We start from the raw sequence: 25,870 nt of genomic DNA on the forward strand, positions 1-25,870 counted from the left end.
AGAATAATGATATCATTCAAACTGTAGGAATAAGCCGATCAAAGTTCATATGCACAATATAACAGAGTGGTAGCGAGGACCGTCAAGCCGTGTGTTCATAACAGATGTCTTAAGGACAGTCTCACATCAGTCTTTCAAAGGAAGACGTCTCAAAAGTTTCAAAAGTAAAGTCTCTCAATAGTCTTTCAAAAGTTTCGATGGAAGACGTCTCAAAAGCCTCAAAAGGACAGTGTCTCTGGAATGATACTGATGTTTCGTAATAGTCTTCATCAGCTGCAAATAAGATACAAGTCATACAACTGATGAATGATAACTGTAAAAAATCACATTTAACTTGGTCTTAAACCTCATCAGAAGTTGGAATGCCTCTCAATATTCCGTGGCAATAAGACAGTTCAGTCAATAGCTGTGTGCAAAAGTTCAGTTAACTTGAAAGTGGCAAACGACTGTGAGCCCTCAACCAACCTCTCTAGCATGGTTTGCAAATCAAATGTAAAATGGCCAAAGGATGCGGGGTGCCCCTGTTAAACCATCCTACATTTGAACCCCTTTAGTATTGCTCTCTTGCCTTTTTGTTAGCGTTGCAATGTCTTCCGTCCTTATGAGGACTGTGTATGCTATTTCCTGTATTAGGTCTCTGTGATCTCAAAAATAAAACCCTGGGCTCTGATCTTGCAAAGCCAGTTGCACTTCCATCCTGTTGAAACCAGAATTTCAAGGGCTCTGGACCATAATACCTTAAAACGGCTCAAGGACCGCCTCTCCCCATATAAACCACCCTGGACTCTGCATTCATCATCTGAGGACCTTCTTTGTATGCCTACTCCACCTGAGGTCCAGAGGATGGCAACACAAGAACGGGCCTTTTCTGTGATGGCTCCCCATTTGTGGAATCTTCTCTCCAGGGAGGTTTGCCTGGTGCCTTCATTATATATTTTTAGGTGCCAGTCAAAAATGTTCCTCTTCAACCAGGCCTTTGGATGATTAATATTCCACAGGCTTTTAATATGTCCCTGTGGGAAGGGAGGGTCTTGTCATTCCACAGCTTTGTTTTAATTATTTACCTGTGTTTTTGTCTTGCATTTTATTCTGTGAACCGCCATGAGACCTTATGCTGAAGGACAGTACATAAATTTAATAAATAAAATAGCCTTGCCCTCACCAGTTCTGGAAGGCTCCTATAGAAGAGTCCTGTAAGCACAGAGACTTTGCGCCTGCCCATTAGGGGAAATAGGAAGCCCCGAACATGTATTTTTTAGATGTCCTTTTTATGTTGAGATTCGTAGAGACACCATTGATCCTTTGCTGAAGAGGCTCGCCGATCTTTCAGACAAGTCTGAACTTAATTCTCTCCTCTTAGGCAAAGATCACAAGATGACCTGACTGGTAGCCAGATTCTGTGACCAGATTTGTAGGCACAGATCATCCTCTAGAATAATATAGCTTACTAGGGAAATGCTGAAGTTGCCCTTTGGGGTGCCTCAGGGTCAGTTTTTTATGGTAGCCCAAATCTCAGTTGTATGGGTCAGTGGCGTAGCGTGGGGGGTGCAGGGGGGCGGGCCGCACCGGGCACAACATCTGGGGGGTTAGGGTTAGGGGGTGCAAATCCATGGGTTAGGGGGCGCAAATCCACGGGTTAGGGGGCGCAAATTACTTCCCTGCCCCAGGTGCTGACAACCCACGCTACGCCACTGGTATGGGTGTATGTATATATCTCAATTTTAATTCATGAGCTACTGCTGGAATCTGCTCCGATTGTATATTTTATTTTTATGAATCCTGTTTTTATTATGTTATGTTATGTGAGCTGGTTTTTGACCGTAATAAATAAATTACAATTACAGTAAGACATGTTAATTGCAATGAGTTTGATTTCAGTGGGACGTAAAACATGATTTAGCTATCTCTAGATTCGGAAGGAGATTTTTGCTCCCTTTGCTTGTCATCATCTCGATATGACCGAGACTCTTACAGGAACTTACAGAGACAGTTGGTTGCCCTGGGACAGCCTAGCATCCCAAGGGCGCAATTACAAGGTGGTTGAATTAAACATGTACTCAGAGTATGTACATGCCCAATGGGCTTTGCAGTGAGGAGCTAGAGATGGTTGGGGAAACTGTTCATCTTGATGAGCGTGGTGCACATTCCACTATTAAATAGTTTTTGGTTTTCTACAAAGGGTCCCATTAGGATGCCAACAAGGGCAGATGGGAATGTCTGCTCTCCGAGCGTCAATGACCAGGCCTCTTCACCTTCTCAGCAGCCTGAAGCGGTGGTTAATGGCCTCAAGGTAACACGCCTTGCTGTGTTTGGCATGTAGGTGCCAAATCTCCCATCTGTATGTTCTGTGACCATCCGTGATCCATTGCACCAAAGCATCAGCGTTTCTCAGAGGGAAGATACGATACGCCACAAATGCTGCTTCCATCTCCCCACATGTTCCTCTGCCCGTCTCACCCATCATCTACCACTTGTCTCTACTTGGGCTGTCAGCTGGTGAGACTTCTCCTTTAGCAGGGGTGAGGAACCTGTGTGGCCCTCCAGATGTTGTGATCAGGGATGACAGGAGTTCTGGTCTAGCAACATCTGTAGGGCCACCTTTGACCAGCAGAACGGAAATAGCTACATTTTCAGAAGTCCTGTGAGACCTGCCTAACTCTCCAGCAGAGCACCCTGTGGACTTCTTCCTGACCCCATTCACACAATCGTGTTTTAGACTGAGTTGTGGATGGTGTGGTCCTCCTAGCTAAGAACATACAAAACTTATCTGCTGGATTGGACCAAAGGTCCATCCAGTCCAAACTTGGGTCTCCAGCTGTTTTCAGACTACATCCCATCATCCCTTACCACTGGTCTTGCTAGCTAGGGATGATGGGAGTTGTAGTCCCAAAACATCTGGAGACCCAAGTTTGGGAAACACTGATCTAGTCTGACATTCCATTTCCAGTAGTAACTGTGAGCATTCAGATCCCTCTGAGACACTCAAAAGCAGGGCATTAAATAACAAGAATTCCTGAGCTGTCTGCCCCCATCATCTGATAATAATATGAGTGTTTCTGAACATGGAAGTCCTGTTAAGCTGTTGTGGTGAAGAGTCACAGATAGGCCCATGCACCATGGATTTCTCGAACTTTTTATTTTTAAAAGCCATTGAACTTGAAACCATCACCATATCTTGTGGCAGTGAAATCCATAAGTTAATTATGTGTTTTGTGTCAATTAGTACTTCCTTTTGCCTGCCTTGAATCTTATACGAGTCTTTGGGTGACCTCAAGATCTGCTGTCATGAGACCAGAGGGGGGGAAATGTTTTGATGCTGTTCACAATTTCATTGACTTACAACTTGTTCTTTGCCCTTTCTGGTGGAAAAAGTGCCCATATTCCACGACAATTTTGATTTTCTCTTTTTGCTGCGACAAGTAGTTGCATCTCAATAGGTGCCCCATTTTGGAAAGGTTGTTGTCCACCATGAGGAGTGGTGGGACCCAGGGAGTGAGAGGGACATCTGCCCCACTCTCAGTTTGGAATGTCCTCCTCCATAAAATGCAATTGGCTACTATTATGCGTTATGGGTGGGTGGCGCTGTGGGTTAAACCACAGAGACTAAGACATGCCGATCAGAAGGTCGGCGGTTCGAATCCCCGTGACGGGGTGAGCTCCCGTTGCTCGGTCCCTGCTCCTGCCTACCTAGCAGTTCGAAAGCACTTCAAAGTGCAAGTAGATAAATAGGTACCGCTCCGGCGGGAAGGTAAATGGCGTTTCCGTGTGCTGCTCTGGTTCGCCAGAAGCGGCTTAGTCATGCTGGCCACATGACCCGGAAGCTGTACGCCGGCTCCCTCAGCCAATAAAGTGAGATGAGCGCCGCAACCCCAGAGTCGGCCACGACTGGACCTAATGGTCAGGGGTCCCTTTACCTTTACCTATGCATTATGGGGGTGGGTTTTTTGAAGGAAATTGTCCCTTTGGAGGCAGCTTTACAGCTTCATCATTTGCATCCTCTGAAAAAGACAAGGGACATTTCCAGATAGCAAAGACTTTCTCCAGTATTCTCCATGCAACTCAGAAAAAATAGGTTAATATTTTATGATCTGATAAAATATTTACGAGTTTAATAATGGGGAAAAAGAGAAAATCTAAAGCATGCATTACACACACAGGCACCATGTCATGGGTTCCTAAACTTTTTGTTTCCGTTTCCCAAAATCCCCCACACTCATTCTGCCCTGCCATGTGCCTTTGGCAGACTCAAGTTACACAGAGAGTCTGCCTGCACCCACGAAGCAGTACTTAGCACCTGGCTGGGATGTGAGTGGCGCTGTGGTCTAAACCACAGAGCCTAGGGCTTGCCGATCAGAAGGTTGGCGGTTCGAATCCCTGTGACGGGGTGAGCTCCCGTTGCTTGGTCCCAGCTCCTGCCAACCTAGCAATTCGAAAGCACATCAAAGTGCAAGTAGATAAATAGGTACCACTCAGGCAGGAAGGTAAACGGCGTTTTCGTGCGCTGCTCTGGTTCGCCAGAAGCGGCTTAGTCATGCTGGACACATGATCCGGAACCTGTATGCCAGCTCCCTCGACCAATAAAGCGAGATGAGCGCCGCAACCCCAGAGTCGTCCGCAACTGGACCTGACGGTCAGGGTCCCTTTACCTTACCTAAGTCAGGGAAATATCTGGAAAAGGTGTGAACTTGAGATCTCTTCCCTTCTCCCTTGCCAGAGAAGAGCGTAGCACTCCTTTGTGTAGTTAGATAGGATTCCTTAAAGCGACAGAAGGACTTGGGAGTTCAGAATGGCTCAGTCAGTAGAGTGCAAGACTCTTAATCTCAGGTTCAAGCCCCACGTTGGGCAAAAGATTCCTGCATTGCACAGGGTTGAGCTAGGTGACCCTAGATGACTAGAAGGAGGATCATTGTGGACTGCCTGCCTGCCCACTCCAACTCATAACAAATCACCTTATTGGTCAAGTTGAACTCAATATTGCATGCACTGGCTGGCAGCAGCTCTCTAGGTTTTCAGTCTTTGCCAGCCCTCCCTGGAGATGGTGGGGATTGAACCCAATACTTTCTGCTTGGAAAGCAGATGCTCTACCTCTGATCTGCAGCCCTTCCACACAGAAGGCAGGCAGGGGTGTTTGCCTGTGCCAAGCATACTGCACACTTTCACCTCATCTCACCCAACTCACTTTCACCTATCCTGCGGCTCCAAGAAGGATTGGTCTTCAATCCTGCCCGCAGACTGTCTCGCTGGAGTGGTGCATGCTCTAGTTCAGTGTTTCCCAACCTTTTTTGGGCAAAGGCACACTTGTTTGATGAAAAAAATCTCAAGGCACACCACCATTACAGCCCCGTGACGTCAGCGCGCAGCGTCACGCCGGGAGGGACGCACGAAAGTGTAAGTTTCAATTTTTTTTCATCCCCCTTGCCGGGGAACCTCCAAGCTTTGGGGGTGGGGGGGGAGGAGGCAGCAAAGCGAGGCAGGAAGGAGAGCGCGGCTTGGCTGGGTGAGCTTTGGCAGGGGCAGGGAATGAGACCCGCGAGGCGGGCGCTGCGGACGGAGGCGCTGCCTGCCGAGCTCGCAGGCAGCCAGGCAGGCAGACGGCGAGAGCTCCGCGCTGGGCGGCCTCTCCTCGCCGTCGCCGCCCCGCCTCTCGCCGCCCGACTCCCTCCAGGCAACATCTCGCGGCACACCAGGCAACATCTCGCGGCACACTAGTGTGCCGCGGAACAGTGGTTGGGAAACACTGCTCTAGTTATCTCTCACTTGGACTACTGCAATGCACTCTACGTGGGGCTACCTTTGAAGGTGACCCGGAAATTACAACTAATCCAGAATGCGGCAGCTAGACTGGTGACTGAGGGCGGCCGCCGAGACCACATAACACCGGTCCTGAAAGACCTACACTGGCCCCCAGTACATTTCCGAGCACAATTCAAAGTGTTGATGTTGACCTTGAAAGCCCTAAATGGCCTTGGTCCAGTATATCTGAAGGAGCGTCTCCACCTCCATCGTCCTACCCGGACACTGAGGTCCAGTGCCGAGGGCCTTCTAGTGGTTCCCTCACTGTGAGAAACAAAGCTACAGGGAACCAGGCAGAGGGCCTTCTCGGTAGTGGCCCCCACCCTGTGGAACGCCCTCCCACCAGATGTCAAAGAGAACAAGAACATCCAGACTTTTAAAAGACATCTGAAGGCAGCCCTGTTTAGGGAAGCTTTTAATGTTTGATGCATTACTGTATTTTAATATTTTGTTGGAAGCCACCCAGAGTGTCTGGGGAGGCCCGGCCAGATGGGCAGGGTACAGATAATAAATTATTATTATTAAATTATTATTCAGCTCATGCACTTGCAAGGATAACGCCATTGCTTGGAAGTGTATGGGTCTGGAAGAGCAGGGTTCGAATCCCCACTCCGCCATGGAGCTCACTGGGTGTGACCTTGGGCCAGTCTGACCTACCTCATAGGGTTGTTGTGGGGATTAAATGGGGAAGTGGAGTACCAGGTACCCCACCTGGACATCCTCAGAGAAAAAAGGTGGGTTATTGTGGCGTTTGCCTCCTAGGTGGGTCATAAGGAAAGGGTTAAATGAGTGTGATGTGATTGGCCAGAAAGAAACTGATAGGAGGAGTTAGAGTCGGTGTTGTGTGGAAGTCAGTTGAGAGTTGGGAGTTGGAGAAGGAAGAGGGAGGAATAAGTCTGTGGGTTGGTGAAGTTGTGTTGTGAGAGAGTGAGAGGAACTGTTAGGTGTAGTCAGATAGATAGTTGGAATAATCAGTTTGAAGTTGTTAGGAACATATAGTTAGTAAAGAAACTAAGAATAAGAAACTGACAAGAAAAATTAACTGAAACCTTAAATTTGTTCATGCTTATAAAAATAAACTTGATTATTTCTTAATGTAAACAACTGTCTGGACTCCATGTGTACCCAAGAGAAACGAGTCGGTGGCAGCGAAGAGGCAATCACAGTGGTGTCACAGGGATCAATAGACCGTCAAACGTCCAGGGACCCTGTATGATCTCCACAAAAGTGGTGGCAGTGGTGGGATTCGAACCCACGCCCTCGAAGAGGGTCACACAGGGTCCCTCAGTCCAGGCAGTTGATAATTTACTAGGAGGCAAACGCCACAGTTATAATTTGCAACAAACAAATAAATAATGAACAAGCACACCCATGGAGAAGCCTTGCGGAAATTATCTTTCCTTCTAAAAGGAAGGAAGAGAGCACTATCTGAGATTTTGCATGCTTGAGGCACTCATACAGAGCACCTGGTTCACCCAACGTGTAGTTGCAGACAGAGACTCTCTCCAGCTCCCCAGAGAATCTGGGGCTCGGATTCTTGCATCCTGGGTCAATGGTTATATGCTCAATTTCTTTTCTGAACTGGCCCCATTAGACATTCATTATAAGGGCTCCCTGCGTAGCTTTAACCTGCAAGGTCACATTAACGTTCTTGATTGCAGAGGAAAAGCAAGCTTTGTTTTCATGCGGAAAATTTACATTTTCGTTCTCCACCCCCATTAACGCACCCAATTCTTGATTATGGATAAAGGCTATGAGCTTAGTGGGTGGGTGTCCAAGGGAGAAGAGTTGCAGCCCGAGAAATTTACAGTGCAAATTTTAATGTCCCTCATTTTGTATTCTCTCTTCGAAGCTCGAAATCATATTCAGAGAAATGTTATGAATTTTTTAAAATGCTGACAATATGCCTTGGAAGTATTTTAACATGCAAATGAAACCAATTATCCTTTGATTCTCCTGTACGGTGGAATTTATTGACTTTACGTGAATGTGAGCCTTGCAGTGCTGAGGTCAGCTAAGAATGTTGTAAATTCACCTTGCATTGAAGGCAGTCTGGAGCAGAAGGAACGTAGCAGGAGTAAGAACCGTCTGGTACTTTCGTCTCCATTTAGACATTTGTGACAGAAGCGTCACAGTTCAGCGTGACCCCGAGTACTTTTTGATATATCCGTCTGTCAACCAGGATGTGTAGCTGGTCCATAATTTAAGACCACAGCTTAAGAATGTAGAAAACCAAAATGCTTCAAAATGCACCCCAAAATATTTGTTTCTGCTACTTTTATCTCAGAAGGGACGCAGGTGGCGCTGTGGGTTAAACCACAGAGCCTAGGACTTGCTGATTGGAAGGTCGGCGGTTCAAATCCCCGCAACGGGGTGAGCTCCCGTTGCTCGGTCCCGGCTCCTGCCAACCTAGCAGTTCAAAAGCACATCCAAGTACAAGTAGATAAATAGGTACCACTCCGGCGGGAAGGTAAACGGTGTTTCCGTGCACTGCTCTGGTTCGCCAGAAGCGGCTTAGTCATGCTGGCCACATGACCCGGAAGCTGTACGCTGGCTCCCTCTGCCAATAAAGCGAGATGAGCGCCGCAACCCCAGAGTCTGTCACGACTGGACCTAATGGCCAGGGGTCCCTTTACCTTTACCTTACTTTTATCTCACTGCCAGATAGCTGCATTAAAAGCCTGATTTACAGTGGTACCTTGGGTTAAGAACTTAATTCGTTACGGAGGTCCGTACTTAACCTGAAACTGTTCTTAACCTGAAGCACCTCTTTAGCTAATGGGGCCTCCTGCTGCTGCCGTGCCGCCGGAGCACAATTTCTGTTCTCATTGTGAAGCAAAGTTCTTAACCCGAGGTACTATTTCTGGGTTAGCGGAGTCTGTAACCTGAAGCGTATGTAACCCGAGGTACCACTGTACATGAGTTGACCTCATTTAGGGAAATCTGATCAGGCTTAGTGCCGAGGAGAAAGGTTCCTCCCAGGTGCGCCGAGTTGGGCCCAACATTCGGGGCGGGGGCTGTGGCAGGTGCATGATGTCACATGCGTGATGCCCCTCCCCCAGTCCTCATGGGCATCCCTTTGAGGATCGCCTTTCTGGGAAGGTGATCTGGCAATCCTGGCGGGGAGCACAGAGGGTGAAAATCACCCTCCACACCTCCCACCCAGACGGCGAGCACTCACCCAGGGGCGATGAGGGATGGTGGCCCACTCAGTATTGGGTGGGGGGGCTCAGTTCCCTGCCTGGAAATATTGAGGGGTCTGAAAGCCCCTTCCGTCCCCTATAGCTGGCGCCCCTGCTCCCTCCCACTTTCGATAATCTCCCCCAATGCAGAGCTCCTTGGATCAAAATATTTTGGGACTCACTTTGCGTTGTGGAATGCGGGTGGGAAAGGAACACATAATAGGAGGCTTGTCGTCCACAGGCTAATGTATTTTTTTGGCAGAAAATATTGGTGTCTCTGCATCATGCATGGAAGTTGTACGGCGATACAGTGGTGCCTTGCAAGACGAAAAGAATCCGTTCTGTGATTCTCTTCGTCTAGCGGTTTTTTCGTCTTGCGAAGCAAGCCCATTGACGGATTAGCGGATTAGCGCTATTAGCGGCTTTTAGCGGCTTATCTGCTGATCGGATCAGCTGATAAGAGGCTTAGCGGCTTAGGAAAAGGGGGGGAGGAAAAAAACCCAGCAGGAACTTGCAAGACATTGTCGTCTTGCGAAGCAAGCCCATAGGAAATTCGTTTTGCGAAGCACCTCCAAAATGGAAAACTCTTTCGTCTAACGAGTTTTCCGTCTTGCGAGGCATTCGTCTTGCGGGGCACCACTGTAGTTAATTGCTTGGAAGTGCTGTTTCTCGGACGTCTGACCATGGAAGCAATTTTAGGATCTAAGTACAATCGTTGCCATGCACGCAGGTACTGGGAAGTTGGTAGAAACCAATGTAATTTTCTCATAGCAGCAGCTGCTGCTGCCCTTCAATCTGCAAACTCAGTTTTTATTCCGTGTGTCCCTTCATAGAGGTCATTATTTCCCCTGGAAATAAAGGCAATTGAAAATGTCAGCTCTCACTTCCTTGCCGCATCAACATTATCTGCTGGGTAAATATTTTCTGTTGCTCATTGAGCAGAAAACGGATTGTTGGGAGATGCACTTAGATAATGAGCACTTTTTGAAAAGACACTCAGCTAAGCATGGATACCCTAGCAACAAAATGTGAGGTTTGCTGCTTGCTATTTTTATGGATGAGTGCGAGAAAGGCAGCCTTTTATTTCTGCAAAAAAATGGAAAAAAACATGAAATAGCACAGAATCTCAGCGAATATACCTGTTGCACAGAAAAGGAGGATGCTTGGAAACCTTGTTCCTCAATGTTCTGTCAATAAGGGCAAAACCCCATGGATGATATTACTAGTGGCAGTAAATGTTCCTTTGTCTTTAATGTCCATATTGCCACATGGGCAGACATCAATGTACAAGTACAGGTAGCAATGTACCTGTCTATAGTGATCCATGCGACGGTCACCTCCAGGCTTGACTACTGTAATTCGCTCTACGCGGGGCTGCCCTTGAAGCTGTCCCAGAAACTCCAGCGGGTGCAGAATGCTGCAGCGAGGCTCCTCACGGGGTCTCTGCCATGGGAGCATATTCACTCAGTGATTTTCCAGCTGCACTGGCTCCCGGTGGAGTACAGGGTCAGATTTAAGGTGCTGGTTTTGACCTTTAAAGCCCTTCACAGCCTAGGACCCTCGTACCTACGGGACCGCCTCTCCCGGTATGCCCCATGAGGACCTTAAGGTCCATAAATAGCAACACTCTAGAGGTCCCGGGCCCTAAGGAAATTAGATTAGCCTCAACCAGAGCCAGGGCCTTTTCAAGACTGGCTCCTGCCTGGTGGAACGCTCTGCCTCATGAGACCAGGGCCCTGCAGGATCTGATTTCTTACCGCAGGGCCTGTAAGACAGAGTTGTTCCGCCTGGCCTTTGGCTTGGAGCCAATTTGATTCCCTCCCCCTCTTACTTTTTCCTTTCTCCTTCTGTGATGAGGCTGCATTTTAATATTTTAATGTTTCAATATTTTAATGTTGCATTTTAATCTTGTTTTTAAGTTGTATTCATTCAACTTGTTTTCATTATTGCTTGTTAGCTGCCCTGAGCTGGGGAGGGCGAGGTATAAATAAAAATGATGATGATGATGATGATTATTATTATTACTCCTCTCTACCACCACCTACACAAACATGGGTGGTCACCAGTGGAGAACATGGATCACATCATTTCCCAGAGCTGCTGTTGTGCCTCATTTACTTGAATGCAATGCGCACCTTCTTTGGCCAAATCACATCATGAAAATTAGGGTGCGCATTAGATTCAATGGCATATTTACATTTGCCAGCAAGTACTTTTTTGGTTTCAAGGTTTTGAAAATTGAGGTGCGCATTAGATTTGCGTATGGTACATTTAGTAATAGGTCTGGGTAAGATGTTTTGCAGATAGTCTGTGCAGATCTGCATTCCTCCCCGTTATTTTTTTTAAATTGTAGGCGTGACTGAGAAGGATAAGCAGTCACAGGTTGGCTTTCCTTCGGTGTGCTAGCTGGTTATTTGGATGTTTTACCACCTCACAGCCCATGTGGTAAATAGACTTTCTATGCCTGGTGAACATCAAAAATGAGTTGATCAGATCTAGGAAGCTTTTATTGGTTCTGTTACATGTCAGAACACCAATGTCAACATGATAATACAGGTTGGTCTCTGCCTATTAGACACAATACAAGAGAAAGGATGAGGGCAGGGAGCAGGCTAATTCTGGTAAATGCAAGTCAAATGGTTATATGGGAAGAATGGTCACTGAATCTAAGAACCACTTGTCCGTAGCCAGGCTGATGCAGAAGTCACCTGAAAAATTAGCCTTCATGCTAAAATAATAATCTGTGGCAGCTTCTTCTTTCTTGGTATTGTTATTAAAATAATTATTTAATGAATGTGTATGCTGCTGTGGTGAAAAACAAAACAAAACTTGAAAGCTCGCTAAACATAAAATATTATATACCAGTTGATGGGGGCAAAGCTACTCCTAACATGCCAATCTTGTGTCGCATAGTTACAGCTGTTGTGGCTATGCATATTTTTGGGCAACTTTTGGTGACCTCCTGATGGCAGCCAAAACATATGAACTAGCTCTTAGTTATTTGAGTTAATCAACACTTTCTCTATTAAAAACAACAACACAGTATGATGACTTTACAGAATGGCGTGGTTCACATGTCAAAGCAAGCCAAGCCATGTTTTACTGGGACCAGAGGAATGTGCTGGCTCCCAGAGGGAAGCTTATGCCTGCTTCTTTCACCCCAGTCCTTTTTTTAGCACAGTGTGGTGTGGCAACTAAACCAAGGTTTGGCTTAGCATGTCATGGTTAATGTAGCCAACCAGGACCATGGTTAATGTAGCCAAGCTTTGTCCTATCGTTAACAACCATGGTTAAGGAAGAGAGTATTGGCGAAACCTTTTGGCACTTTGCAACTTTCTTTCCCCCCCCATGTATTTCCTTTTTATTTTTATAATCATATTTATTAAAATGTCCAATAATAACAGAATAAGAAAAATAGAAAAGATAGGGAAAAGAAAGAAAAAGAAAGAGCAATTTAAATCCTTACTTTCATAACCTTCTTTCTAGGACTCCCTCCTTCCCCTCCCGACTGTATTCCCCTTTCCTTAAGTTGGTTCCACAAGCTCTCATTCCCAATTTAAAACCAATGTTTAACCCATTAACCAATTTAAATTTATACGATCTTACCATCACTTCTCATCTTTAACAGAAAAAGTAAAAAGATTTCCCCCCCAAGATCTGCCCCAATTTCCTTCCACGAGTTCCCTTTTTTTAAAAAACATGTTAAATCAAAATACAAAAGTTATATAAAGAAATAGAAGATACAAGATATAAGAAGGTTCAAAAAGTTGGTTACATAGCCTTTGGATTCCAAGATTCCCCCTCCCTTCCCCGGTTTGAATTCCCCATGTCCATCAGTCTGTATGTTGTTAGCCTGGAGGTCTCAAGTCCATAGTCAAATTTTTCCCATTCCACCTTGCCGGTTTTCTTTTAATTTGTTTGTTTTGATGATGTTTAACTTCAAAAATCCAGTCTAATAGAGGCCTTTAGTTTCCTTGGTCTTTGTTGCTCCTCCCATTGTTCTTTCAGTGTCGTAGTTGGTCCTTTGTTCTTTTTATTCCTTACTTTCTCAGGTTTCTTGTCTTGTTCAGCTGCTAAAACGTTCTTATTCCGAGATCTGGTATCTCTACAGAGGTTTGTTATTCAGGAACAAAAACTTACGTCCAGTCCCTTCCTTTCTTCAATAGAAAATTCTATTGTCTGCTTTTAATGTAAACACCTCTGTAGACAAAATACTGTTTCAGTTTTGCAGCTTTCCCAGAGGATAAGACCTGTACACATCCCAGAGTAATTTTCCACATACGACCACTTGTAATGTCCCGAAACCCCTCTAGGGGGATTGCAGTAACTTTGTATCCTCTAATCCAAAAGTCAGATAGTTGTTTCTTTTTTCCCCCAACAGTTTGTATCCATATTATATCAAATTGTAACAAAATTAACCAGCAAAATACTTGTAACAAAGTCCTCTTTGTATTCTCAAGATTTGACAGCTACTTTGACAGCTGTCAAATTCTCCGTCTCTCTTCGCCAGGTTCTACGAATCGCCCCGGTTCCCAGGGGGGGTTGCCTTTTCCCTCTCACCCTCCACTCTTCTCCTCCAGCACAATTCTTGTAGTTTCCCATCGTGGAATTTATAATTTTTATCAGCAGTAAACTTCCGGATCGATCTTGGTTACCCAGTCCTTGTTTTTGCATGTTTACAATCAGGGGGGGGACTGACTTCCTTTTTAGATCACCCCCGCTCGTGCCGAATCCGAAAAAAAATTCTTTTTTTCTCCTTTTGTACCCGGTTTCCCAATTACTCACGGGTTGTTGTTAAAAGTCCGAATTTCCAATGGAAGAAGCCAGCGCTCTCCGTCGAATGGCATGCGGCTGCGCTCGGCAGGGGAAGTGAAGGACTCACAGCACCACGCCACTCCCCGGCACCCGATCGGAAGCCTTTAAAAAGGCTCCTTCACGAGTCGGGAGGGCGCTAGCGGTGCCAGCCGAGTCACCATGTCCACGGGCTCCGTGCCCGTGGTTTTTAAGGGTCCCCGCGTCGCCGGCACGGTAGGACCCAGCCCCTGCCGAGCAGACTCCCTCCGGAGCTCGGAGGGAGTCCGCCATTCGGCGATGGCGCCAACCCGGAAGTCGGCACTTTGCAACTTTCTGACTAGTTGCAGGACCTTAGCCAGATCTAGCAGAGCACACGCAGAATCCATGGAAGCAATTGGCGACTTGGCTGCAGACAGGATAGATGAAGCAGGAACCAGGCACTTGTAGTTAGGTGTTTATTATATACAGTGGACTATTTATAGGAACAGAACGCAGATCTTTTGCTAGCTCTCTCTGACACGACTCACAACTCCTACACTGACACACAGAACTCTGAACCTCTGAACTCCTGAACTAACACATTCCAGTTAGTAGGCCATTAATTATCACTCCCTTGAAAGAGCTTGACCAATCAGGGAGCTGTCTGCATGTCTCTGTTATCACCAGGCAGACTTACTCCTTCAGATTGCCTTCTGGCTGTCTGCCAAACCTTAATTGGCTCTGTGTGAGTAGCTGCACATACACAGTTTCCCAACAGAGAGCCCATGACCACGATTTCCAGTTTGGACAACACACTAAGTCAAATGTTAATGCTGCATTTTGGTAAAAGGATCAGGAAGGAGCAAAGTGGATGTGTGCTTCCCTTCAGGAACCATCATGTCTGTGCCGATCCAGTGAGCCATGGTTTTGTTTACCAAGATGTGCGAAGAAGGCTAGTAAGCATCTGTTTAGAATGTGTAGGGTTGTGTGACTAACTGCTGGTTCCTGGCAAAATCTACTGACATGCTTTTCTCTTTCTGTTTTCAGGTTGTGTGGAGGAAACTTGGAGATGCTGTCGGCTCGTGTCCTGGAATTAGGCAACACTTGTCTGGAAACCAGTACAAAGGGCCTATGTGAATGGATATTTTTTTAAGGAACAAAGGAACAATTTCAGCTACTGTTGGATTTAGTCTTGTCAAAGCAACCTCTTTCCTAACAATGAGACAACTTCATTCATGCTCTGTGATCACCTCTGGAAACTGGATTGCTCTCCCCGCTCCCTCCGTTCCTGCAAGGACTTTGGCGAAAAGTATCCGGATCTCATCACACTCAATATATATTCTGACTAATCCAACTCTGCTTCTGCCATGAGCATTTACAGTGTATACGACAGGAGGTACCAGCTGATAATTCCGAAGGCTGTTAAAATCTGCTGCTGGAGGAGAACCCCCATGGAAGAAGCGTTTAATGTGTTGGCCTTCTTGTGACATTTCCCCAGGAGCTTTTCACCAGATTGGAAAGATACCTACAAACTGTGCCTTTTGGCCATCCCTGTTTGGACAGTTAGGTTCTCCTGGTAGCTCTACACCAGGGTGTGTTAAAAAAAAAAAATGTTAGTTAATATGGTGCTTAGGCAGATTGCAGCTGAAACACTTTCCTTTGTAGAGTAATTGCATTCTGAGGTGCTAAATATAAGACCTTCAAGTCTCCTAACCAGCCAGTAGTAGCAAAGAAAACAACAGCACTAAAACTGAGCCCCCCCCACCCGAAACAAAAAGAATTCATTTGTTTTCATTCGTTTTGGCAAATGTCTTCCGAAGAGGTGGCATTTCTCCTCTTAAGAGAAGGCATTCCTCTCTTAAGCTTGAAGGCCAATGCTGAGGCAACCCCAGGAATGGGGCAGTGATGAGTCTGTCTTGTAAAGAGCGGGAATTCCCTCTCTGAGAGACCAGATAGATCAAGGAGCTGGGCTGATGGATGGGCAGTCTCCCAGTAAAGATCAGGAGCCTAGTTGCTAGATGGCAGTAGTGCGATATTAGGGAGTCTGATTTGGGATCAGGTATGTTCTGTGTTTTACCAGGCACAAGCCGAAGAGGCAGTCCAAAAAAGTAGGAGAGGGTTGTGCGAGGGAGGCCTGTTGGAGGAAGAGAGATGAAGCAAAGGCAGTGGAGGACTTCTAGAGTTTTGGCTTCCAGAAGTTCACCAGGGTAGAACAGAAGCTGGCGAGGGGGTGGGGAATTCTGCTGGATTCACTTGCTAGGCCAGCAGTTCTCAACCTGTGGGTCCCCAGATGTTGTTGGACTACAACTCCCATCATCCCTGAGCTCTGGCCTTGCTAGCTAGGGGTGATGGGAGTTGTAGTTCAACAACATCTGGGGACCCACAGGTTGAGAAAGGCTGTGTTAGGCTTTTCACGCTGGCCAGGTGCTAAAGGCTTTTTCCAGATCCAAAGAGCCCCAGTTTCCAGCTCCTCATGAGGATTGCACATACCTGCTCATACATTATACAGAGCATCCAAGTTAATTCCATGGATGATGTTTAGATGTCCAGAAACTTAACCTCGATTCTAGATCAGGCTTCCCCAAACTTGGGTCTCTGGCTGTTTTTGGACTATAGTTCCCATCATTCCTGACCACTGGTCTTGCTAGCGAGGGAAGATGGGAATTGTAGTCCAAAAACAGCTGGAGACCCAAGTTTGGGAAACCCTGTTCTAGATTACAACTTGGGGTGGAAGTCATTGTAGCATTATGACAATCATTCCATCAGGGCAAGCATTTCAGTTTGGGAGGCCTTTTCCTGCTCCAGTGCACTGTTTGAGGGGTTCTCCTGACCCCCTCCCCAGAGCCAACTTGAGGAGTGCACGGGGAGTAGAGGGGGGGGGAGCCCCATTGCACTTATGGAAGTCATGGTGCTGCTTTCAGCTAGTCCTGGATCTGCCCCTTAAGACCCTGGCACATATTGATGATTCTGCACCAGACCCTGGTGTCTGGGACTCTGTGGGGTCCTCCTTGCTGCCTCTCTGCTTGCATTACCAGGGGAAGGAAAGAAGGGAGGACTAAATTTGTGGCCTGAAGATCTTATGAAGTGTTTTAAGGCACTGAATGCTCGGTGTCTTTAGGGCAAGTAGACCTTAGTGGTGCTGAAGTGGCCAGCTACTCAGGATGTAGGGGAAGCAGCCAGTACTTCTGGGAAATCATGTTGCTCTTGCTGCTTTTGATGAGTAATCTGAGTGGCCAAAGGCAGTGGAGAGGACCTAGTTTGAGGTCTCCGGGGCATAAGCTTCATCAGAGCTCTTATTCCAGCAGAAATGTGGTGCATCCTGGGAAGTCCAACCCCATGGAATGATGCACCCTGAGAAGTTCAGCTTCCACGGTGGCCAGCTGTTTTGAATGCACCAGGTGTGCATGAAAGCATCTGAGGTCCAAGATCCTGGTTCGACCCTCTGGCAACTTAGCTGGATGTGTGTGTGTGTGCGCGTGCGCACATGATTTACAACCCATCAGTTCCAGCAGGTTTTGGGCTTTCAGGCCTGGAACCCTCTAAAAGGCCTGATTCCTATTAACTTGAGGCTAGATCCTAGATAGTTCGGACCCATGCAGTGCAGGCAACCAAAAACAGAGAGTGCGAGCTGAACCGCATGGCTGTGTTCCAGGTCGCACAATGCTCTAGAAGGCCTGGGACAGGTTAGTTGGCTCCCGCATGTGGAGTGAACAAATTCCTCCCCTCCCCTAGTCCTGACTCCTTATTATGACATAGTAAGTATGCTCCCATGTAGATGACATCACAGCTGTTAGCTTTAGAATGCTGCCTGGGTTTCCCCAGCCACCTTGACTCCCAACATATGAACCCATTTTTCTGTGCCACGTAGAAGCTGTCTACAACACCTAAATAACAATTGTCCGTGCTGAATGTTCCTGGTTTCCTGGTGCTGTCTTCTGCTGTGCTATTGCAGAGCCCTGAGTTGAGTTGTGACGTCAGAGAGCACAACGAACCAAGCCTCAAACCTGCTGAAAAACACACGCCTTCCCAAACGCTTCTTTACTCGTCCCGTCCGTGGGCTTTAGAATTAAATATTTGAAGCCTCCACTCTGCCAAATCCTGCCGGGGGTCCTTTCTGAGTACTGAGTGACTTCCTTCGTCCATTTCCTTGACCACACAAATATTTTGCTTCACAGGAGTCTATAAGAGCTTATCAAGGTAGCGCTATATTTATGAGAAGAAGAGAAGAAGAAAGCTTTTGTTGCTGATGGTCGCATCTTTTCAAAGCAAAGGTTGAATATTCTCAAAAGCATGTCCTTCCTTCATCCAAGGTTTTAAACTCTTGTCCGTTGTGCCTGAGTTTCTGGACCTGGGTGGGCTTACGTTGACATCTCTCTCTCTCTCTCTCTCTCTCTCTCTCTCTCTCTCCCCATTTCCCCACCCCCTCCATATGCCATTAGATTGTGTGTATTCAGCTCTGATAGCTATTTTGTGTATATCTCAAAATGCAGCAACAGTTTCTCGTATGAATGTGCAACAGGCTTGTGAATAGATGCTGTTGCTTTGACTTTCTAACCATAGCTGAGTAAAGCAAAAAAGCAAACAAAACAAAACCAAGGCAAACATAGGAATGCAACAATTCCCCTCCCCCTTGATTAATGAGATTGGGTTCCCCAAGCTTACATCCTCCCCTCCTCTCCCCCTGCCAGATGGGCTTTGTTACATGTTGTGTTATTGATCTGTGGGTCGTGGAATGTGGCGGCGCTGTGTCGGTACAACCCTTTTGCCCTATACATGGTAGCGCAAGCGTAAATTGGCTACCCGTTTTCTAGAAGGAAGAAGAAGAAGAAATCACAAAGGGATTGATTTGTTTCAGTGGCTCGGTCGCTTTGCTAATTTTTTCCTTTCCTTTCCCCACCCCCCTTTTTAACGACGTCATGCTAATGAAAACCACCACTTCGGCTATTTCTCTTTAAATTGTTGTATTCCTATAATCGTGCGAGGAACAAACGGCGAAAAGAAAAGAAACCCTCAAAAGAAATTGTGCTTGCAGTCAAGGGCTGGGTCCAAAGAGCTGTTTTTGAGTTTGTCCAGGGAGGTTGTCTGACTATTTTTCATTGAAGAGCTGTCCTTCCCAATCCCATATTGCAAACTGCTTGGAAAACGCCCTTTGGCTGTAGAAGTAGCTTGCTGCTGGGGCAGGTGGAGGTCCTGTTCGAGGAAGAAAAGTCCAAAACCTCAAACCCCCACAATCCCATGAGAGTTTGGATCCAGTTTTGTGGTTCTTTGGATCCCAGCCACGCCCTGCGGCCGCTAATTTGAGTGATGCTGGTCTTTTGCCACGACGTGTATGTAAATTTTGATACTGTATTAAAGCTATTTTTTTACAATTCACCATATAATGGGGGTGCCAGGCATTGTGTGTTCCATCTTAGCAACGGTAATAAATTATTTAATCTCACGCTCATTTGCTTGCTTGATTTTGGCACTGGACTCAGCCTAAGGTGGGTCGTGGAAAAAACAAAAACTCCACTTTTATTTATTTTTAAATTAAAAGTGTTATCTGTTTGATTATTTATTTGGAGTGTGTGTATCATACCCTCCGGCCCCGGAAACTCGCCAAGTGGCTGAGAATGATGGCAAACATAATCAGTCAACTCACTGACACTGCCAACGTCTATGTGGACACCCAACTGTTGCTTGCCCTTTCATTCCTCTATCAATTTTCACTTAAAAGCCTTCAAGCCATTACTGTAACTTTAATAAACTTGCACACCACTTCCCCCCTCTTTTGTTAAAGCCCCAAAGCTACCGTATTTTTCGCTCTATAAGATTCACTAGACCATAAGACGCACCAAGTTTTTGGAGGAGGAAAACAAGAAAAAAAATATTCTGAATCCCAGAAGCCAGAACAGCAAGAGGGATCACTGCACAGCAAAAGCAGCAATCCCTTTTGCTGTTCTGGCTTCTGGGATAGCTGCGCAGCCTGCATTCGCTCCATAACACACACACACACATTTCCCCTTACTTTTTAGGAGGGAAAAAGTGAGTCTTATAGAGCAAAAATACGGTATTTGCAACCAAGTAAAAGGGAGGCCCTGCGGAAAGGTCCCACTGTTTGTTGCTTCCAAAGTGGCTTGTCCTAGTCCCCAGGGCTCGGCTCAGCCAAACAAAAGAGGATGCCCGTGTCTTTATGGAAACCAACCTCAAACCCTTCTGAGACAGGGCTTCAAATGATGTTCTTGACAACAAAGAGATTCTTCTTTGCAGTTCACAACAAAAGCTGAAAGCCACATGCTGACCTTGCAGCCAGCGTCAGCTGTGCCCCATCCAGGGGCCTTGAGGAGAGTTTGCAGAAGCACTCGGGGAGCCTGGCAAGGACTGACGGGCTCTTCTCTCTCCCATCCCTCAGCTGAAGAGAATTACATCAGTGGCACAGAGACGTTACCATGGGAACAAGGCTTTGACTCCTGCTTCCAAAAAATATATATAATAAAATTAAAATTAAAAAGGGGGCCAGGACTATAAATATAATAGCAGGTTCCTTTGTTACTGGAAAAAGAAGCAGCAACAACGAAAGCTACCCACAGGAAAAAGAAGCACGAAGAAGTAGCTGGCAAAATTAAGGAGGTATTAGATCTTGAATATGTGCTCCCACTCACACCGAACACAATATACGTATCACATTTCTAAAAATGCGAAAAGGAGTACATATATATAAATATAGTCAGCCAGTACAAACCCACACAAAGGACAAGGTTTGGCACTGTTCTGGGTTGCAGATACTCTGCTGCAAATGTTTCCTGTGATCCACAAAACGGCTCCCTGCCTCATTTGCTGCTCCTCAAAGATTTGCCCTCGCTTGCTGTTTTGAGAGCTGATAGGCAGGCCCCCTCCCCACTGCAACAAATCAATTGCATTCAGGAGGGGTGGGTTTTTTGCATAACTGCCTCTTCCAGTGGAGTTACATTAACAGAATTTCAGGCATGGTCACATATTGGTTTCCAAAGGATCAAGAACGGGTTTTGCATCTCCCTTCCCCCAACTCTCCACCTCTCTCTGCAATTCCCCCTAAAATTCCTGCAATGCACATGTACAAGGATGCTGGGATTGTGTGCTGGTTTGGTCTGGGTCTAAAAAGGTAAAGGGGACCCCTGACCACTAGCTCCAGTCGTGACCGACTCTGGGGTTGCGGCGCTCATCTCGCTTCATTGGCCGAGGGAGCTGGCGTACAGCTTCTGGGTCATGTGGCCAGCATGACTAAGCCGCTTCTGGCGAACCAGAGCAGCACACGGAAACGTTTACCTTCCTGCCGGAGCGGTACCTATTTATCTACTTGCACTTTGATGTGCTTTTGAACTGCTAGATTGGCAGGAGCAGGGACCGAGCAATGGAAGCTCACCCCGTCGTGGGGATTCGAACCGCCGACCTTCTGATCGGCAAGTCCTAGGCTCTGTGGTTTAACCCACAGTGCCAGGTCTGGGTCTAGTAGTCAATAAAATACATGGGGGGGCAGGTGAACTCCCCATATAATCTCAAGATACAGTGCTTACACACCATTTGAATGGTAATGCCCATCAACTTTTTTTTGGGGGGGGAGGAGGAAGCTCCCTCAAATATTTTATTAGGGTGGTGAAGGGACCTTGGCCCATAGGAGTTGGTTTCTATGCAAGCTGCTCTCTGCACCCACCCCAATATTTTGTTATGTTTGGGGAAAACCATGACAGTTTGAAGTGGTATATAATACTACAGTGGTACCTCTGGTTAAGTACTTAATTCATCCTGGAGGTCCGTTCTTAATCTGAAACTGTTCTTAACCTGAAGCACCACTTTCGCTAATGGGGCCTCCCGCTGCTGCCGCGCCACCAGAGCATGATTTCTGTTCTCATCCTGAAGCTAAGTTCTTAACCCGAGGTACTATTTCTGGGTTAGCGGAGTCTGTAACCTGAAGTGTTTGTAACCCGAGGTACCACAGTACTTTGAATACTACTTTAAATATGTATAGTGCAGAAGGGGCCTGTGTTGCATGTTTTCAGCATATACAGGACCAAGAACCCCAGGTGTGCTGCCAAATGTTTATTTCTGCCATCTAAAGGCTGGGGATAGTCAAAGGTATCCCATACAAAATGGACAACGTCTTATATACATGGGAACAGGAGGCAAGCTATTGCCCGTTTCACACAGCCTTCCCTAACCTGATCCCCTCCAGATGTTTTGGCCTACTAGTCCCATTGACCTTGACCACTGGCCACAGTCACTGGGGCTGATGGGTGTGCGAGTCTGAAACATCTTAAAGGCTGCAGAACAAGCTGCCCGGTGAAATGTTTATAAAACGATGCATGGCATATTGCAGATATTAATGTTGTGCAGCATGAAGAATAGCATGCATAAAAGCTTGGCTCCTTTTGGAGTAAATTTTTTCCAGACCCACAAGTATTATTCAAAGCTTTACTAACCAGAACTTCTTCAAAAACAGGTGCAAAGTAATCAATGATGCATCCAGAAAGTTGTATAGAGCATTTGAACATTCAAGCATAGGTTCTTCTTCTTATATAACTTAACTCCAAACAGGTCTAGATTCAAAATTCTCCTCAAGATGGAGATTTGCAATCAAATGCCACAATCACATGGTCTAAGGTTAAACATTCATGTGAGAGCTAGCAGAGAACACCAGCTGTTAATGATCAACTCAGCTAGTGCTCAGAGAGAGCTTCAGTAGGCTTCTGTGGAAATTGCCAGTGTTAAACCCTTTCAGCAATATACATACAGGCATTCTCCAATTCAGTGTGCAATCAAAACAACTCTACTTAACACGAAGAAAGTGGACAAAGAAAAGTCTTTGCCCCTCTCTCATAACGCTAGAAGTTGTGGACATTCATTGAAGCTGAATACTGGAAGATTCAGGATAGACAACAGAGAGTACTTCACACAGCACATAGTCACTTCCAATGGAGGCAGTGATGGTCACCAAGCTTGGTGGCTTTAATAAAAGATTAGACAAATCCATGGAGGACAACACTACCCATGGCTACTAGCCATGCTGTCTGTGATCTGCCTTCACACTTGGAGGTAGTGGTGCTTCTGAATACCAGTTGCTGGACACCAGAGGAGGAGAATGACCTCTTGTGCTCACGTCCTACTTGGAGGTTTCCCAGAGGGAGCTGGTTGGCCATTGTGGAAGCAGGACTAGATCGTCGGATCCATCCAGCTCCTCTTATGTTCACATAATTAGCCACCTTGGACTATTGCAATGCGCTCTACGTGGGGCTACCTTTGAAGGTGACCCGGAAACTACAACTAATCCAGAATGCGGCAGCTAGACTGGTGACTGGGAGCGGCCACCGAGACCATATAACACTGGTCTTGAAAGACCTACCTACATTGGCTCCCAGTATGTTTCCGAGCACAATTCAAAGTGTTGGTGCTGACCTTTAAAGCCCTAAACGGCCTCGGTCCAGTATACCTGAAGGAGCATCTCCACCCCCATCGTTCTGCCTGGACACTGAGGTCCAGCTCCGAGGGCCTTCTGGCGGTTCCCTCACTGCGAGAGGCCAAGTTACAGGGAACCAGGCAGAGGGCCTTCTTGGTAGTGGCACCCGCCCTCTGGAACGCCCTCCCATCAGATGTCAAAGCGATAAACAACTACCTGACATTCAGAAGACATCTGAAGGCAGCCCTGCTCAGGGAAGTTTTTAATATGTGACATTTTAGTGTATTTTTCATCTTTGTTGGAAGCCGCCCAGAGTGGCTGAGGAAACCCAGCCAGATGGGCGGGGTACAAATAATAAATTATTATTATTATTATTATTATTATTATTATTATTATTATTATTATTACACCTTTGAAGGTGGGTGTCAGGCTACAGAGCATCCAACCCCGCACAGAAGTTTGCCAGGAATGGGTAAGACAAGGAAGTTCTTACCAATGCCCTTTATTCAATATTCACAGAGAGAGGCTTAGAAATGCAGCCTCCTGGAGTAATAATAATAATAATAATAATAATAATAATAATAATAATAATTTTTTATTTGTATCCCGCCCTCCCCGGCTGAGGCCAGGCTCAGAGAGGCTAACATCATAAAAACAACACAATAAGCATAAAAACAGACATCAATTAATTAAAATACATCTTAAAATTAATTCAGACAAGTTAAAATCTGGGCAGGTGGCAATGATCAGGGTGGAATTGAGAGTGGTTAATAATTGCCAGAACCAATTGTTCCCACCGATCATACAAGGACCTGTGAGCGGGTTGGGGGCCTCCTTTGGGCTTGTTTTATACAATGGAAAATAAGTCAAATGGGCAAAACTGTGGAGAGTGTATTAACTTATGGTCTGTGTGCGTGGTTTGGGAGCTGCACGGCCAGGGAGAAAGCAATGCTGTCCAGGGTTGTAAAGATTGCAGAGAGAATACCGTATTTTTCGCTCTATAACATGCACCCGACCATAACACGCACATAGTTTTTAGAGGAGGAAAACAAGAAAAAAAAAATCTAAATGAAACAGTGGATGTAAGATTTTTGTGGTTCATGCTGTGGCCACAGACATGTGATCTGACAGTGAGTTTGGAGTAGCCCAATGCAAAAATCCTGAGAATCCATGTGGATCCATGCTTTGTAACCACGTTTTTGCACCACTGCGGCCCTAGGCAACAGTGGGTGTGTGATTTTTTGGTGCAAGATGTAGCCATGGACATGCTATGTGATCTGATGGTGAATTTGGGGTGACCCAATGCAAAAATCCTGAGGATCCATGTGGATCCGTGCTTTATAACCACGTTTTTGCACCATTGTGGCCCCAGGCCACAGTGGGTGCATGATTTTTTTGGTGCAGGCTGTAGCCATGGACATGCTATGTGATCTGATGGTGAATTTGGGGTGACCCAGTGCAAAGATCCTGTGGATCCATGCTTTGTAATCACGTTTTTGCACCATTGCAGCCCCAGGCAACAGTGAGTGCGTGATTTTTTTGGTACAGACTGTAGCCGTGGACATGTAATGTGATCTGATGGTGAATTTGGGGTGACCCAATGCAAAAATCCTGAGGATCCATGTGGATCCGTGCTTTGTCACCACGTTTTAAATGGGGAGGGAAGGAAAAACACAGAAGGGACAAGGAGCACATGAGGGGTGTGCGGAGAAGCAGCTGGCTAAGAATGCAGGGGAGGGGTTTAACGGGGTGGGGGGGAAAGGAAGGCAAAAGTTCCCCCCACCAACCCAAGCCAGCCCTCTCTCTCTCTCTCCCACCTGCATGTTTTTCGGCTGCCTGCGAGTCTCTAGAGCACGGAGAGGAGGAGGTGGTGGGCTGGAGCCTGCACGCAGTGTGACTAGGAAAGAATTAGAAGGAAGGACTCGATCCTTTCCTTAATCCTCTGCTTGCCAGGAGGGCAGGGGATTCCCTGCTCTTTGTTGAGTTTGAGCAAGCGCAGCAACAGAAGCGGGTGGGCAGTAAGACCCTGAGGCAGAATGCAGGAAAGCAGCAGCTTCCGCCTTTCCTCTGCCCGCCCGCCCGATCTTAATTTTGCCTGATTTTTGCCCCTGCGCTCCAGCGAGTCAGCTCCAGGGACCACACATTTGCTAATAACATGCACAGACATTTCCCCTTACTTTTTAGGAGAAAAAATCTGCGTGTTATAGAGCGAAATTTACGGTAATTGGGTGCACTCTTCCCACCATGGATCAAATCTATGCTTCCAGGTGTCACAAGAAAGCTGCAGAGATAGCACAGGATAGTACGCACCCCGGAAATTATCTCTTTCACCTTCTGCCTTCTGGAAGAAGGTACAGGGTTATAAAGACTAGGACTAGCCGCCTGAGAAACAGTTTCTACGCAAATGCAATTCTGGTTCTAAACGCAGCATAAGGAGTCTCTCTAGTATATTGTATTTTAAAATGGGGTTTCAGAGTTTTTAGGGGGTTTTGAATGTTTTATGTAGTTTTTCAATTTCATTGTTCTGTATGGGACAATGACAATAAAGATATCGTATATCGTATACTCGCTACAGGTGTCGGTGTACAAGACACACACACACACACACACACACACACCAGTATCTACCACTGTCTGGAACTTCAAGCTGAGGTTCTGAATCCAAAAGAACCCAAAAGAGCCCACCTTCAGCTCTGCCTGCAGCCGCCGGTGA

The 25,870-nt window shown here is 46.4% G+C and overlaps 1 protein-coding gene across 6 annotated transcripts in view; it reads left to right on the top strand.

Annotated features, from left to right (window-relative positions):
• CCDC85A (coiled-coil domain containing 85A) overlaps positions 1–19,188 on the top strand; it is a 161,405-nt gene extending 142,217 nt beyond the window's left edge. For 3 of the 6 annotated variants that reach the window (XM_081188676.1, XM_081188674.1, XM_081188675.1), the window contains one exon: positions 14,796–19,188. Coding sequence is in view for 4 of the 6 variants with exons in the window: in XM_081188674.1 (XP_081044800.1) it covers positions 14,796–14,885 (90 nt within the window). In the remaining 2 variants the exon portion in view is untranslated. Of the gene's footprint in view, positions 1–2,179; positions 2,291–14,795 lie in introns of those variants that run through there. The other 3 variants (XR_014006504.1, XM_081188673.1, XM_081188678.1) reach the window with 3 other exon arrangements.
• Positions 19,189–25,870: the final 6,682 nt, after the last annotated feature.

This window comes from Podarcis bocagei (assembly GCF_964188305.1).
Source record: "Podarcis bocagei genome assembly, chromosome: 3".
Taxonomy (NCBI): Eukaryota; Metazoa; Chordata; class Lepidosauria; order Squamata; family Lacertidae; genus Podarcis; species Podarcis bocagei.